This window comes from Mustelus asterias, unplaced genomic scaffold (assembly GCF_964213995.1).
Source record: "Mustelus asterias unplaced genomic scaffold, sMusAst1.hap1.1 HAP1_SCAFFOLD_625, whole genome shotgun sequence".
Classification (NCBI taxonomy): Eukaryota; Metazoa; Chordata; class Chondrichthyes; order Carcharhiniformes; family Triakidae; genus Mustelus; species Mustelus asterias.
In genome coordinates this window covers 1-13707 of record NW_027590574.1, presented here as the reverse complement: position 1 = coordinate 13707, position 13707 = coordinate 1, and the positions used below count along the sequence as shown (strand labels likewise).

The following is a 13707-nucleotide window of genomic DNA, read 5'->3' as shown; positions in this document are numbered from 1 at the left end:
TGCATTCCTAATCCTGATTACTCATTATGCCATCACCGTAACTATGTGGTATTCTGTTAATTACATTTTTACCATTGAAAACAATTTCTCTGTAAAAACATGCTGGGCAGAAATAGATCAGATAAACATTTGGCTAAGAACAAACGCCTTCTTGTTCTATCCTTTTTCTTTTTTTTAAATTAGTTTACAGGATGTGGCCATCACTGGCTAGGCCAGCATTTATTGCCCGTACCTAGTTGCCCTTGAGAAGGTGGTGGTGAGCTGCCTTCTTGAATTGCTGCAGTCCCTAAAGTGTAGGTAGACCCACAGTGCTGTTAAGGAGCAAGTGTGAAGCAACAGTGATATATTTCCAAGTCAGGATGGTGAGTGACTTGGAGGGGACCGTCCAGATGGTGGTGATCCGCAGGTATCTGCTGCTCTTGTCCTTCTAGATGATAGTGGTCATGGGTATAGAAGATGTTGCCTAAGGAACCTTGGTGAATTTCTGCTGTGCATCTTGTAGATCGTACACACTGCTGCCACTGCGCATCAGTGTAGGGAAGTGAATGTTTGTGGAAAGGATACCAATTAAGTGGGCTGCTTTGTCCTGCATGGTGTTGAGCTTCTTGAATGCTGTTGGAGCTGCACTCATCTTGGTAAGTGGAGAGTATTCCATCACTGTCCTGACTTGTGCCTTGTCGAGGGTGGACAGGCTTTGGGGACTCTGACCTACTCTTGTAGCCACTGTGTTTATATGGCTAATCCAGTTCAGTTTCTGGTCAATGGTAACAATGGGTGTTGACAGTGATGGTAATGCCATTGAATATCAAGAGGCATGTGTTGCGCGAGTGTTATTTGCCACTTGTCAGACCAAGCCTGGGTATTGTCCAGGTCTTGCTGCACTTCAACATGGACTGCTTCACGAGTCGTGAATGCTGCTGAACATTGTGCAATCATCGGCGAACATTCCCACTTCTGACCTTATGATGGAAGGAAGGTCATTGATGAAGCAGCTGAAGATGGTTGGGCCGAGGATGCAGAGATGTCCTAGAGCCGAGATAGCTGACTTTCAACCACTGATTCCAGTTTTATCAGGGCTTCTTGATGCCACACTCAGTCAAGTGCTGCCTTGATGTCACTGACAGTCACTCTCATCTCACCTCACGAGTCCCACTCTTTTGTCCATGTTTGAACCAAGGCTGTAATGAGGTCGGAGCTGAGTGACCCTGGCAGAACCCAAACTGAACATCAGTGAGCAGGTTATTGCTGAGTGCCGCTTGATAGCACTGTTGATGACCCCTTCCATCACTTTACTGATGGATTGAGAGTGGACTGATGGGATGATAATTGGTCGGGTTGGATTTGACCTGTTTCTTGTGTACAGGACGTACCTGAGCAGTTTTCCACATTGCCGGGTCGATGCCAGTATTGCTGCTCCACTGGAATATCTTGGCTAGGAGTGTAGTAAGTGGTGGAGCACGTCTTCAGTGCTATTGCCAAGATATTGTCAGGACTCATTGCCTTTGCAGTATCCAGATCTTTCAGCCGTTCCAGAGGAGGCTGAGATAGATCATCCACTGAGCACTTTTGACTGAAGGTTGTTGTGATTCCATGGCTTATTCAATGAATAAGATAGCCCACCATTCAGTTACATCAGCATTGATTTGTATTTTGAAATAAGTATGTCGCAGACTGCTTTCAGACACATTTCAGCCTCAGATCAGGAAGCTTCCCCATTCTCTCACAAACTGAAAACAAAATCCAGTTGTCTTCTCCTTTAAAGCAGAAGCTGTCTATTCCTTTTTCACAGCAGTTTTAACTTTTGCTGTGGGCCCTTTAACTTGCTCTTTCCCTCCGAACTAGTTTCTGTTTCAGGGTTTTTAATGCAACTCTTAAAAAATTTGAATTCTGTAACTCATGTTCTCCATCACAATTTCTTCCTCATCCTGTAACTTTACCCCTTTGCTATCATATCAGGAATCTCCAAAATCATTGTCTTCGCAATCTTCATTTGCGTGAAAGATTCTCAATTAGCCACAAGCCCTATCCAACCAAATGTGCCTTTCCCACTGAGCGTGTCAGCAGACAATTGGGTGAATGCTTGTAAAGCAACAGGTATCTGAGGAGCCAAAGAGGGAACCAACTCCTCTTTTCCGAACATCACCACTCAAACTATTCTAGTACAGGGCACTGATCGTAGAGAGATTGAGGGTGTGAAAGGAAATAGTGGCCTCTCTTTATGTCTGAAAACCTTGTTTTCAACTGTTGGAGTGAAGGTTAACCTGTTCTCCTCTCCACTACTCCTCCCTCCTCTTCCTCTGCTTCCCCCTGCGCATTCTTTCCCCCTCCTCCTCCTTCCCTGCCCCTGGCAATCTCTAGGACAGATCCCAGATTCCCTGATGGGCCCTGCCTGTTACTTCCAGCCAATTTGGGTGCATAGCTGTTCTCCCTACTACCTAAGCAACTCTCTACCCATCTCAATTGTTCCCCTCCACTTTTGAATTTGCTTTCATTTTCCCTGTTCTGAAATGTGGGAAATTTTAATTTATTATGCAGTAAATGGTGCTTTTGTTAGGCAGTGTGCTAGACGTGTTCTTCATAACAGCTCCTGTTGAATTACTGCCACAATCTTATTTCTCAGGGCTTTCAAGGTTTTGGATTTGGAGATGGTGGATTCCAGATGTCATTTGGGATTGGTGCATTTCCATTTGGGATTTTTGCAACAGCATTTAACATCAATGATGGCCGCCCACCTCCAGGTACATGATTAAAATCACCACATTCTCCATCCTGTTCAGATAACATCCAGTACTGCACCAAACAGGTACAAAACCAGCTCTCCCTACCTGGCATGATCTCGATGTTATGCACACATAATTGCTTTCCTATTTTAAAATTGTTGAGTGTTTTGGAAATGAAAGTTTGAGAGTTGGGCAGGCAAAATGATCATGCTCAGTTTCACACATTCCAAAGCAAGAATTGGGACATTACCTTTGCAGCCTTCACAGCTCATCCAGGTGGGAATGGCCTCATCCGGCATTGCAACTAAAGCATAGTAGAGTGACATTGATATCCAGTACTAAAATGCATCTTGTGAAAATTGCATTGAAGAATTAGCATCAAGTTGGTTGAAAGAGTGGCTATAATTGCAAGCATTGTGTGGTTGGCCTGCAACCCATTCAAAGCTGATCCTGATAGTTACTGGCCCAGCACTTAATAGAATAGAATCAGAATCTCACGGCAATTCTGACCATCATGTCTGTACCAGTTTTCAAGTTTCTGTTCTTGGTTGCTATCTTGGGACCACTGCCAAGAATGTGTGGTGAGAAAAGGAGCAGGTTCACTCCAATACATTGTTTAGTAGCCTGCATAATTCTGAAGTTTTTACTTTCAGCAGACTAAATCTCATTGTATCTTAACAGGATAATCTGTATCCAGATCCCCTCAAATGAACTTGGAAAAATGTGATGCCTGTTTAATGTTTTTTTATTCATTATCCACTGAATGCCTCAGGAATAACATGGATGTAACCTGTAGTTGCTGGTTGAAGCTGAAGTTTTAATTTCCCCTATTGTAATGGTAAAAGGTCCTCAGTCCCAGATGACCAGAAGCTGCTCTCCCCATTGAGAGGGAGAACTGACTGATGGTGATTTAACCTGAGGATGACCACACCTCGTGGAGCTAACCTGTTATGTAACTTTTACTGATTGGGATATTTGTACTTGGAGATCCTTTTCCCCTCTTCCCACCTTGACTTGGGGCCCTTTGGTTCCATGGGAGACAATCCAGGGTTCCATGATAATCCTGGCCCTTTTAAATTTGAAAAAAGCTATCTGTCCAGCTTAAAGGCACTTTTCACACTGCATGGACACTAGGCTGACTAGTGAGTCAATCAGCAGCCAATTCATTGGGGACAGGTTAGTGGAGAGATTGGCACCGCAGAGCAAAGAACGTAATTCCAGAAGACTGAGTTGACTGCCTAGTGCCAACGTTCAAGACATCTGCTCAGAGCTGGAGAAGAACTTGGAGTGGGACCAAGGACCCAGTTGTAGTGGTCTAACTGGGTCTCGAAGACCTAGGCAACACAAAGAAGGAGGTTCCGTAGAGTCCGTACAAGGATCTAGGCACCAAATTAAGAAGCAGAACCTCAAAGGTCATAAACTCTAGATTATTACTTGAGCTACATGCAAATTATGATTTTCCAATCCTCACTAGAAACAGGGGACTTGAAAAATGCATTGTTTAAAAAGGAATGGAAGGAAATACCAAACAATTATAGAGCTATTAGTCTTACATCAGTGGTGGGCAAATTAGTAGAATCAATCCTTATTCGAGGCAGGATTAACTGTAACGTAGAAAGGCATGGACTAGTCAGGGACGGTCAACATGGATTTGTTGAAGGAAGATCTTGCCTCACAAATTTAATTGAATTCTTTGAGGAAGTGTTGATGAGAGTAACGTAGTGGATGTTGTGTATCTAGATTTTAGCAAGCTGTTTGACAAGGTCCCTCATGGCAGATTAAAAACCCATGGGATACATGGTAATGTGGCAAACTGTATATACCGTTGGCTTAGTATCAGGAAACAAAGGGTAATGGTCGATAGATGCCCTTGCGAATGGAAGGTTGTTTCAAGTGGTGTTCCACAGGTGCTGGGACTCTTACTGTTTGTGTTATATATTAACAATCTGGACATGAACGTGGAACACGACTGGTAAATTTGCAGACAACACAAAAGATTGACCGAGCAGAGGATAGTGCAGAAGATAGCTATAATTTACAAAGTGACATCGATGGTTTGGCGGGGTGGTCGGTAAAGTGGCAGATGGATTTTAACATAGAGAAGTGTGAGGCATTTATGGAGGTCAAACAGTAAAAGGGAATACACAATAAGTGGGAATATACTGAGAGGGGTAGATGAATTGAGAGATCTTGATTTACAAGTGTACAAGTCCCTAAAGGCAGCAGTTCAAGTAGACAAGGTTATAAAGAATGCATATGGAATGCTCTCCTTCATTGGCAGAGATATATATTATAAAAGTAAGGGTATAATGTTGGAATTGTATAAAACACTGGTGAGGCCACAACTGGAGTATTGTGTGCAGTTCTGGTCACCACATTACAGGAAGGATGTTGTTGCTCTGGAAAGAGTGTAGGTTTACAAGAATGTTGCCCAGGCCAGAAAAATGTAGCTAAGAGGCAAGAAAGCTGAGGAGTGAGTTGATTGAGGTGTACAAAATTGAGGGAGAGAAATAGTGGACAGGATAAAATTGTTTTTCTTGGTGGAGAATTCTAGAACCAGGGATCATAGATTCAAACTAAATGGCATGAGGTGTAGAGGAGACTTGAGAACAAAGAAAAACAAAAGAACAAAAGTACAGCACAGTAACAGGCCCTTTGGCCCTCCAAGCCTGCGCCGATCATGATGCCTGCCTAAACTAAAAACGTATGCACTTAGAGTCCATATTCTTCCATTCTTGTCCTATTCGTGTATTCGTCCAGTTGCACCTTAAATGCCGCTATCGTACCTGCTCCCACCACCTCTACAGGCAGTGCATTCCAGACATTCACCACCTCTGTGTAAAGAAAAAACTTGCCTCACACATCTCCTCTAAACTTTGCCCCCTATGTCCCCCAGTACTTGACTTTTCTACTCCAGGAAAGAGCATCTGACTATCCACTCTGTTCATGCCGCTCATAATCTCTGTCAGGTCACCCCTCAACCTCCGTCGTTCCAGTGAAAACAAACCAAGTTTATCCTCATAGCTAATACCCTCAAGACCAGGCACCATTCTGGTAAACCTCTTCTGTACCCTCTCCAAAGCATCTACATCCTTCTGGTAGTGTGGCGACCAGAATTGTACACAATATTCAAAATGAGGTCGACTATAGCTGCAGCATGACCTGCCAATTTTTATACTCAATGCCTGACTGATGAAGGCACACATGCTGTATGCTTTCTTGACTACCTTATCCACCTGCGTTGCCACTTTCAGTAATCGGTGGACATGTACGCCCAGATCTCTCTGCCTGTCAATACTACTAAGGATTCTACAATTTACTGTATAAATCCTACATGCATTGGATCTTTCAAAATGCATTATCTCACACTTGTCTGGATTAAACTCCATCTGCCGTTTCTCCACCCAAGTCTCCAACCAGTCTATCCGCTACAGACTATTCACTATCTGCAACTCCACCGATTTTTGTGTCGCCTGTGAACTTACTAATTAGACCAGCTGCATTTTCCTCCAAATCATTTTTATATGTTACGAGCAGCAAAGGTCCCGGAAACTGATCCCTCTGGAACACTGCTAGTCACAGCTTTCCATCCAGAAAAGCACTGCTCTACTGCTACCCTCTGTCTTCTATGGCCAAATAAGAAGTCTCACAACACCAGGTTAAAGTCTAACAGGTTTATTTGGTAGCACAAGCCACAAGCTTTCGGAGCTTTCATCAGGTGAGTGGGAGCCGTGTTCACAAACAGGGCATATAAAGACACAAACTCAATTTACAAGATAATGGTTGGAATGCAAGTCTTTACAGATAATCAAGTCTTAAAAGGTGCAGACAATGTGAGTGGAGAGAGGGTTAAGTACAGGTTAAAGAGATGTGTATTTTCTCCAGCCAGGACAGTTAGTGAGATTTTGCAAGCCCAGGCAAGTTGTGGCCAAGCCAGTTCTATATCCATCTTGCCAGCTCTCCTCTGATCCTGTGTGACTTCACCTTTATATCAGTCTACCATGAGGTACCTTGTCAAATGCTTTACTGAAGTCCATGTATACAACATCCACTGCCTTTCCTTCATCTATCATCTTTGTCACTTCCTCGAAAAACTTGATCAGGTTAGTGAGGCACGACCTCCCCTTCACAAAACCACGCTGTCTATCACTAATAAGTTCATTTTCTTCCAAATGTGAGTAAATCCTGTCCCTAAGAATTTTTTCCAATAATTTCCATACCACTGACGTAAGGTGCACCGGCCGATAATTTCCTGGATTATCCCTGCTGCCCATCTTAATGGAACAACATTGGCTATCTCTCCAGTCCTCTGGAACTTCACCTGTAGCCAATGAGGATGCAAAGATTTCTGTCAAGACCCCAGCAATTTCCATCCTTACCTCCCTCAGTATTCTGGGATAGATCCCATCAGGCCCTGGGGACTTATCTACTTTAATGCTTTTTAAGATGCCCAATACCACCACCTTTTTGATATCAACATGACGCAGAATATCTACACACCCTATCCTAGGCTCCTCATCCATCAAACCTCCCTCTTGAAGAAGAACCTTTTTACACAGAGGGTGGTGGGGGTCTGGAATTTGCTGCCCGAGTTGATGGTGGAGGCAGACACCCTAAACTCTTAAGGTGCAGGTCCAGGTATTTTTTTTTAAAGTGCTGTAAGCCACAGGCATTTGGGCCGGGTGAGGAAGGTGGGATTAGAAAGGGCACCTGAGTGTCCTTGGGCCCGCATGGACATGATGGACTGAATGGTCTCCTTCTGTGCTCTAATTCTCTATGGTCAATGGACTGGAAAGGCTGGGAAGCCTGCTTTAAAGTGTAACATGTTAACAATTAAGTCATTTTGTAAGTTATGTTTTCATGATATTATGTCCATTTGTAGAACATTTATAATTACTTTTCATAGTTTGTATCTTACTATCCTGGCCTTTTCTGATTGTTGTAATAGCATGCAGGTACAGCTGTAATAAAGAAGGCAAATGGTATGTTGGCCTTCATTGCGAGAGGATTTGAGTATAGAATTATATCTTGTTTTACTGCAAGTGTATAGGGTGTTGGTGAGGTCACATCTGATGTGTGTGGCTTTGGAAGGATTTTCTTTTGGAAGGATTTTTACCTGAGGAAGGATGTCCTTGCAATAGAGGGAGCACAGCGAAGGTTTACCAGGCATTTTCCTGCGATGGCAGGTCTGTCACATGAGAAGAGACTAAGTCAGTTAGGATTGTATTCATTGGAATGAGAGGGGATCTCATAGAAACTTGTATAATTCTAACAGGATTAGTCAGGGTAGATTCAGAAAGCATGTTCCTGATGTTGGGGGAGTCCAGAACTAGGGGTCGTAGTTTGAGGATAAGGGGTAAATCTTTTAGAACTGAGGTGAGGAGAAATTTCTTCACCCAGAGGGTGGTGAATCTGTGGAATTTACTACTACAGAAAATAGTTGAGGCCAAAACGTTGTGTGATTTCAATAAGGAATTAGCTTCGCTCACTGAATCTATATGGGTTGAACTGAGAAATAAGAAGGGGGAAATCACTTTGATAAGAATTGTACTATAGGCCCCCAAATAGTCGGCGGGAAATTGAGGAGCAAATATATAAGGAGATTACAGATAGCTCCAAGAAAAATAGGGTGATAATAGTAGGGGGCTTTAACTTTCCTAACATTGACTGGGACAGCCATAGTATGAGTGGCTTGGATGCAGGGAAATTTGTTGAGTGTATTCAGGAGGAATTTCTCATCAGTATGTGGATGGCCCAACCAGAGAGGACCTCCTCTTGGGAAATAAGGAAGGGCAGGTGACAGAAGTGTTAGTGAGGGATCACTCTGAGAACAGTGACCATAATTCTATTAGTTTTAAGATAGCTATGGAGAATGATACGTCTGGCACAAAAGTGAAAATTCTAAATTGGGGCAAGGCCAATTTTGATGGTATCAGGCAGGAATGTTCGAGTTAATTGGGGGAGTCTGTGGGAAGGCAAAGGGATGTCTGGTAAGTGGGAGGCTTTCATAAGTGTGTTAACCAAGGTTCAGGGTAAGCACATTCCTCTTAGAGTGAAGGGCAAGGCTGATAGAAGTAGGGAACCCTGGATGACTCAGGATGTTGAGGCCTTGGTGAAGGAGGAGGAGGAGGCACGTGACATGCAAAGGCAGCTGGGATTAAGTGAATCCCTTGAAGTGTATAGGGAGTGTAGATAGAGTTAAGAGAGAAATCAGGAGGGCAAAAGGGGACATGAGATTGTTTTGGCAGCTAAGGCAAAGGAGAATCCAAAGAGCTTCTACAAATACATAAAGGGAAGGGCAAAAGAGTAACTGGGGAGAGAGTAGGACCTCTTAAGGATCAACGAGGTAATCTATGTATGGATCCACAAGAGATGGGTGAGATTCTAAATGAATATTTCTCATCAGTATTTCACTGTTGAGAAAAGCATGGATGTTAGGGAACTTGGGGAAATAAAAGTGATGTCTTGAGGAGTGTGCATATAACAGAGAAGGACGTGCTGGAAGTCTTAAAGTGCATCAAGGTAGATAAATCCCCGGGACCTGATGAAGTGTATCCCAGGGAGGCTAGGGAGGAAATTGCGGGTCCCCTAGCAGAGATATTTGAATCATCGATAGTCACAGGTGAAGTGCCTGAAGATTGGAGGGTGGCAAATATTGTGCCTTTGTTCAAAAAGGGCTGCAGGGAAACGCCTGGAACTACAGGTCGGTGAGCCTCACATCTGTAGTGGGTAAGTTGTTGGAAGATATTTTGAGAGACAGAATCTACAGGCATTTAGAGATGCAAGGACTGATTAGGGACAGTTAGCATGGCTTTGTGAGTGGAAAATTATGCCTCACAAATTTAATTGCAGTTTTTGAAGGGGTGATCAAGAAGGTAGATGAGGGCAGTGCAGTTGATGTTGTCTACATGGACTTTAGCAAGGCCTTTGACAAGGTACCACATAGTAGGTTGTTGCATCAGGTTAAATCTCAGGGGATCCAGGACAAGGTAGCCAAATGGATACAAAATTTGCTTGACAGAAGACAGAGGGTGGTTGTAGAGGGTTGTTTTTCAAACTGGAGGCCTGTGACCAGTGGTGTGCCTCAGGGATCGGTGCTGGATCCATTGTTGTTTGTCATTTATATTAATGATTTGGTTGCGAATTTAGTAAGCACGGTTAGTAGGTTTACAGATGACACCAAGATTGGTGGCGTAGTGGATAGTGAAGAAGGTTATCTAGGTTGTAATGGGATCTCGATCCATTGGGCTAGTGGGCTGACGAATGGCAGATGGAGTTTAATTTAAATAAATGTGAGGTGATGCATTTTGGTCGATCGAACCAGGGCAGGATTTACTCAGATAATGGTAAGGCATTGGGGAGAGTCATAGAACAAAGAGATCTCGGGGTACAGGTTCATAGCCCCTTGAAAGTGGAGTCACAGGTGGATAGAGTGGTGAAGAAGGCATTCAGCATGCTTGGTTTCATTGGTCAGAATATTGGATACAGGAGTTGGGATATCTTGTCGAAGTTATATAAGACATTGGTAAGGCCACACTTGGAATACTGTGTATAGTTCTGGTCACCCTATTATAGAACGGATATTATTAAACTAGAAAGAGTGCAGAAAAGATTTACTAGGATGCTACCGGGACTTGATGGTTTGAGTTAAAAGGAGTGGGTGGACAGACTGGGATTTTTTTCTCTGGAGCGTAGGAGGCTTAGGGGTGATCTTATAGAGGTCTATAAAATAATGAGGGGCATAGATCAGCTAGATAGTCAATATCTTTTCCCAAAGGTATGGGAGGATAAAACTAGAGGGCATAGGTTTAAGATGAGAGGAGAGAGGTCCAAAAGGTTCCACAGGGGCAATTTATTCTCTCTCAGGGTGGTGAGTATCGGGAACAAGCTGCCAGAGGTAGTAGTAGAGGCAGGTACAATTTTGTCTTTTAAAAAGAGTTTAGACAGTTACATGGGTATAGATGGACATGGGCCAAATGCAGGCAATTGGGATTAGTTTAGGGGTTTAAAAAAGGGGCAGCATGGACAAGTTGGTTCGAAGGGCCTGTTTCCATGCTGTAAACCTCTATGACTCTAGATATAGCTCTTGGGGCTAAAGGGATCAGGAGATAAGGGGAAGGCGGGCTCAGGATATTGAATTTGATGATCAGCCATGATCAAAATGAATGGTGGAGCAGACTCGAAGGGCCGCATGCCAACCCCTATTTTCTATATATGCCTCAATGTAATGATCTTTATATTTGATTCATTTGCAGGCTCTATGCACAGAACAGACCAGGTCAACTCTCTTGTTCCATCTTTTCCTGATTGTGACCTCATACAACCTGTTTATATTCTAAATTATTTGTTTATTTAATATTTAACAATAGTGGTGCCGACCTTACTTGTCCCACCCGGTTAATCCCCACATTGATCTCAAAAATGATTCTGTAGCAGTGCAAACATTTCCATATGCCCTTTTACCTCTTGAATGCCCTTCTAGCGATCCTCACTTTGATAGGTTTCTAAGTTCAATTAGTATCATCTTCCTAATAATCTTGAATCACAAATCATTTCATTAAAAAAATCATGTTTAGGCTGCAAGTCAATAGGCAGGTGTTTCCCAAGATCGGTCCATTGTGCCTGCATTTATCAGCTTACTGGCCCACACTTCTATTTGTTTTCACCTCAATGTAATGGCACACTAGACCACATGCTTCATCTCTGACTCTGCGTAGTACACCTGTCATCAAGAACAGCCAGAGATACCTGCAAAAGATACAAAGAAAAACATTGATGGTGCAAAAGATTCTTGAGCCCTGTGCACATGAATAACATTGCTATTTAACACAGAGGTGAATGTAAGGGCAAGAATGGAAGGTATCCAATACTCCACAACAGGAGACAAGGGAAACGCTGTGCAAGGAGGGGGTGAGGTTCATTTAATGTAGAATTGTCTCCATGTGATAGAACCTGACTTCTTGTGCCCTTTCATCCTGCAGCAGTCCCTGGAACACCGCAGTATGTGGATGAACAGTTTTTGTCTCGTCTTTTCCTCTTCGTAGCTCTTGTGATTATGTTCTGGCTCCTCATTGCGTGAGGACAAACAGAAGCAATCCTTTTTCCAGGTCTTTGTGTAATCTAAAATGCAGATGGAGGAACTTTGCTGAGAAGCTAGAATCTTTCATCAAGTTTTTCTGCCTTCAGATATACATTAAGAACAAAAAGCGTATCGAATGGACTGAAACTATTGTTTGAATTCAGCAGTTGATGAAACAGCATGAATGTGAAACTGGTTTGAATGGACTAGTAATCTTTGTTTAAAAGGTTCTTTGGCTGTAATTCTGTGGAAATGTTTGTATTCTGTGAAAAATTCAGGTGCTGACTTCAAAGTGAAAGTTTCTGATGATCTATATCTATACTCAAATCACTGCTACACTTTCACTTTGGGAAGGGCTGGGAAACTTCTTGGCTGAACAAATAGTCCTTGAAGTAGACTAGAGAATTAATACTGCCTTTCAGCAGCACTCTGCAGCTTTGCTCAGTTGATTTGCCTCCAACTCAAAGACTAGATAATACAATCTAGTCTGGCACTGTGTGGCAGGACTAAAGTCTCACTTGTCCATTCACATGAATATAAAAGATGCCATGGTAATATTAAAGACAAGCAAGGGGTACTGTATGTCCTGGGCCTGATCCTGGGCATTGCCAAAATCAGTATAACTGGTCATGTATTTCATTCCAGTTTACAGAATCTTGCTATGCCTGAATTGATTGTCATGTTCCTTCACTTCAGAAGCAATTCTTTAGCTGTGAAGAGCCTTTTGTGAGCTGAGGCTGATGATAAATGCAAGTTGGTTTACTTGCTATTAATTTCACTTATGGCAAAGACAGCCATTGGTAAATTCCATTCACTAGATCAATTAAAGGTTGTTTTCTCCCTCTGTCTTTCCCGGTTCAGTTCAGAATGTAACAGCAAAGTGTTTCAGTGGTACTTTACCTACTCTGCTGTTTTTTGGTTGCCCTTTAACTGAGGTGCTGAGTACGTGATGGGTAAATAAAGCTGCCTGAAATATCAGCGAGATTCTCAGCTAAGTGTGTCGTGCCATGGTGATTAACTTCGGGGGGGGGGGGGGGGGGGGTTAGCTGCATGGCATTTTGTTTATTTTCTGGATTCACCTTTTGCAGATTATTAACAATTCTTAAATATCCTTCAGAAGTTCATCTGTTAGAGGCTTTCTTTCATGATTTAATTGCTATTTGACCCTGTAACTCCGCATCTAACATCAGGGAAGAGACTACAATTAAACCAGAATCTTCAGAGGTCTCAGCATGTGTTGTTTAAATTATAACTTAATTGAAGTAGATGGGGGAACACTTTGAACATTCAAGAGCCCTTGTGACCCGATCCTGTTAACCACCATCAGTCAAAAACCACCTGGACTGGCCTGGGAGGTGTAACTGAAAAGTGTTCTCGTTGGGAGTTAAGAAAGCTGGATGGATTGGGCTGAGGAATATTGGATATCTGTGGAACGTGATCGGGCTCACTGTTACAGAGAAGAATAGGTGACAGATTGGCTGATGAGGAATAGGTGCGGTTATAGAATGAGGATGACAACTGTGGAGTGACTCCACCTCAACTGTTTAGTGGAATTCCTCAATTCATCGACGGTTCCAACACCTGGTGTGGGCTTAATGCTGAAGAGAGACTGAGCCCAGTTCCAAAGGAGAGAATATCAGTTGTATGTGGGATGATGGCCTTCTTTTAGAAACATTAAACAATTTAATTTGATATCCTGTTTCCTACAATGTATCAAATGTGAAATAAAAGGCGTACACTCATCAACTGTTTTCTTATCATTGTATCTTTGTCCGAATGATGGGGCTGTTAACTGCTCATCCATTTAAACAATCAAAACACTCGCATTTCCTCACTGAAGGGGGATTTAATATAAGACCTATCCATGGTGTCTTGTGAGACTTCATGTGGAGATATTGGCATTGGATG

General features: G+C 42.8%; 1 protein-coding gene across 1 annotated transcript in view; it reads left to right on the top strand.

Moving 5' to 3' along the window:
* The window catches only part of LOC144487157 (E3 ubiquitin-protein ligase RNF185-like), a 108871-nt gene extending 95326 nt beyond the window's left edge, over positions 1-13545 (top strand). The window contains exons 4-5 of the mRNA XM_078205218.1: positions 2621-2738; positions 11702-13545. Coding sequence (XP_078061344.1) covers positions 2621-2738; positions 11702-11799 — 216 coding nt within the window. The 3' untranslated portion in view covers positions 11800-13545. The remainder of the gene's footprint in view (positions 1-2620; positions 2739-11701) is intronic.
* Positions 13546-13707: the final 162 nt, after the last annotated feature.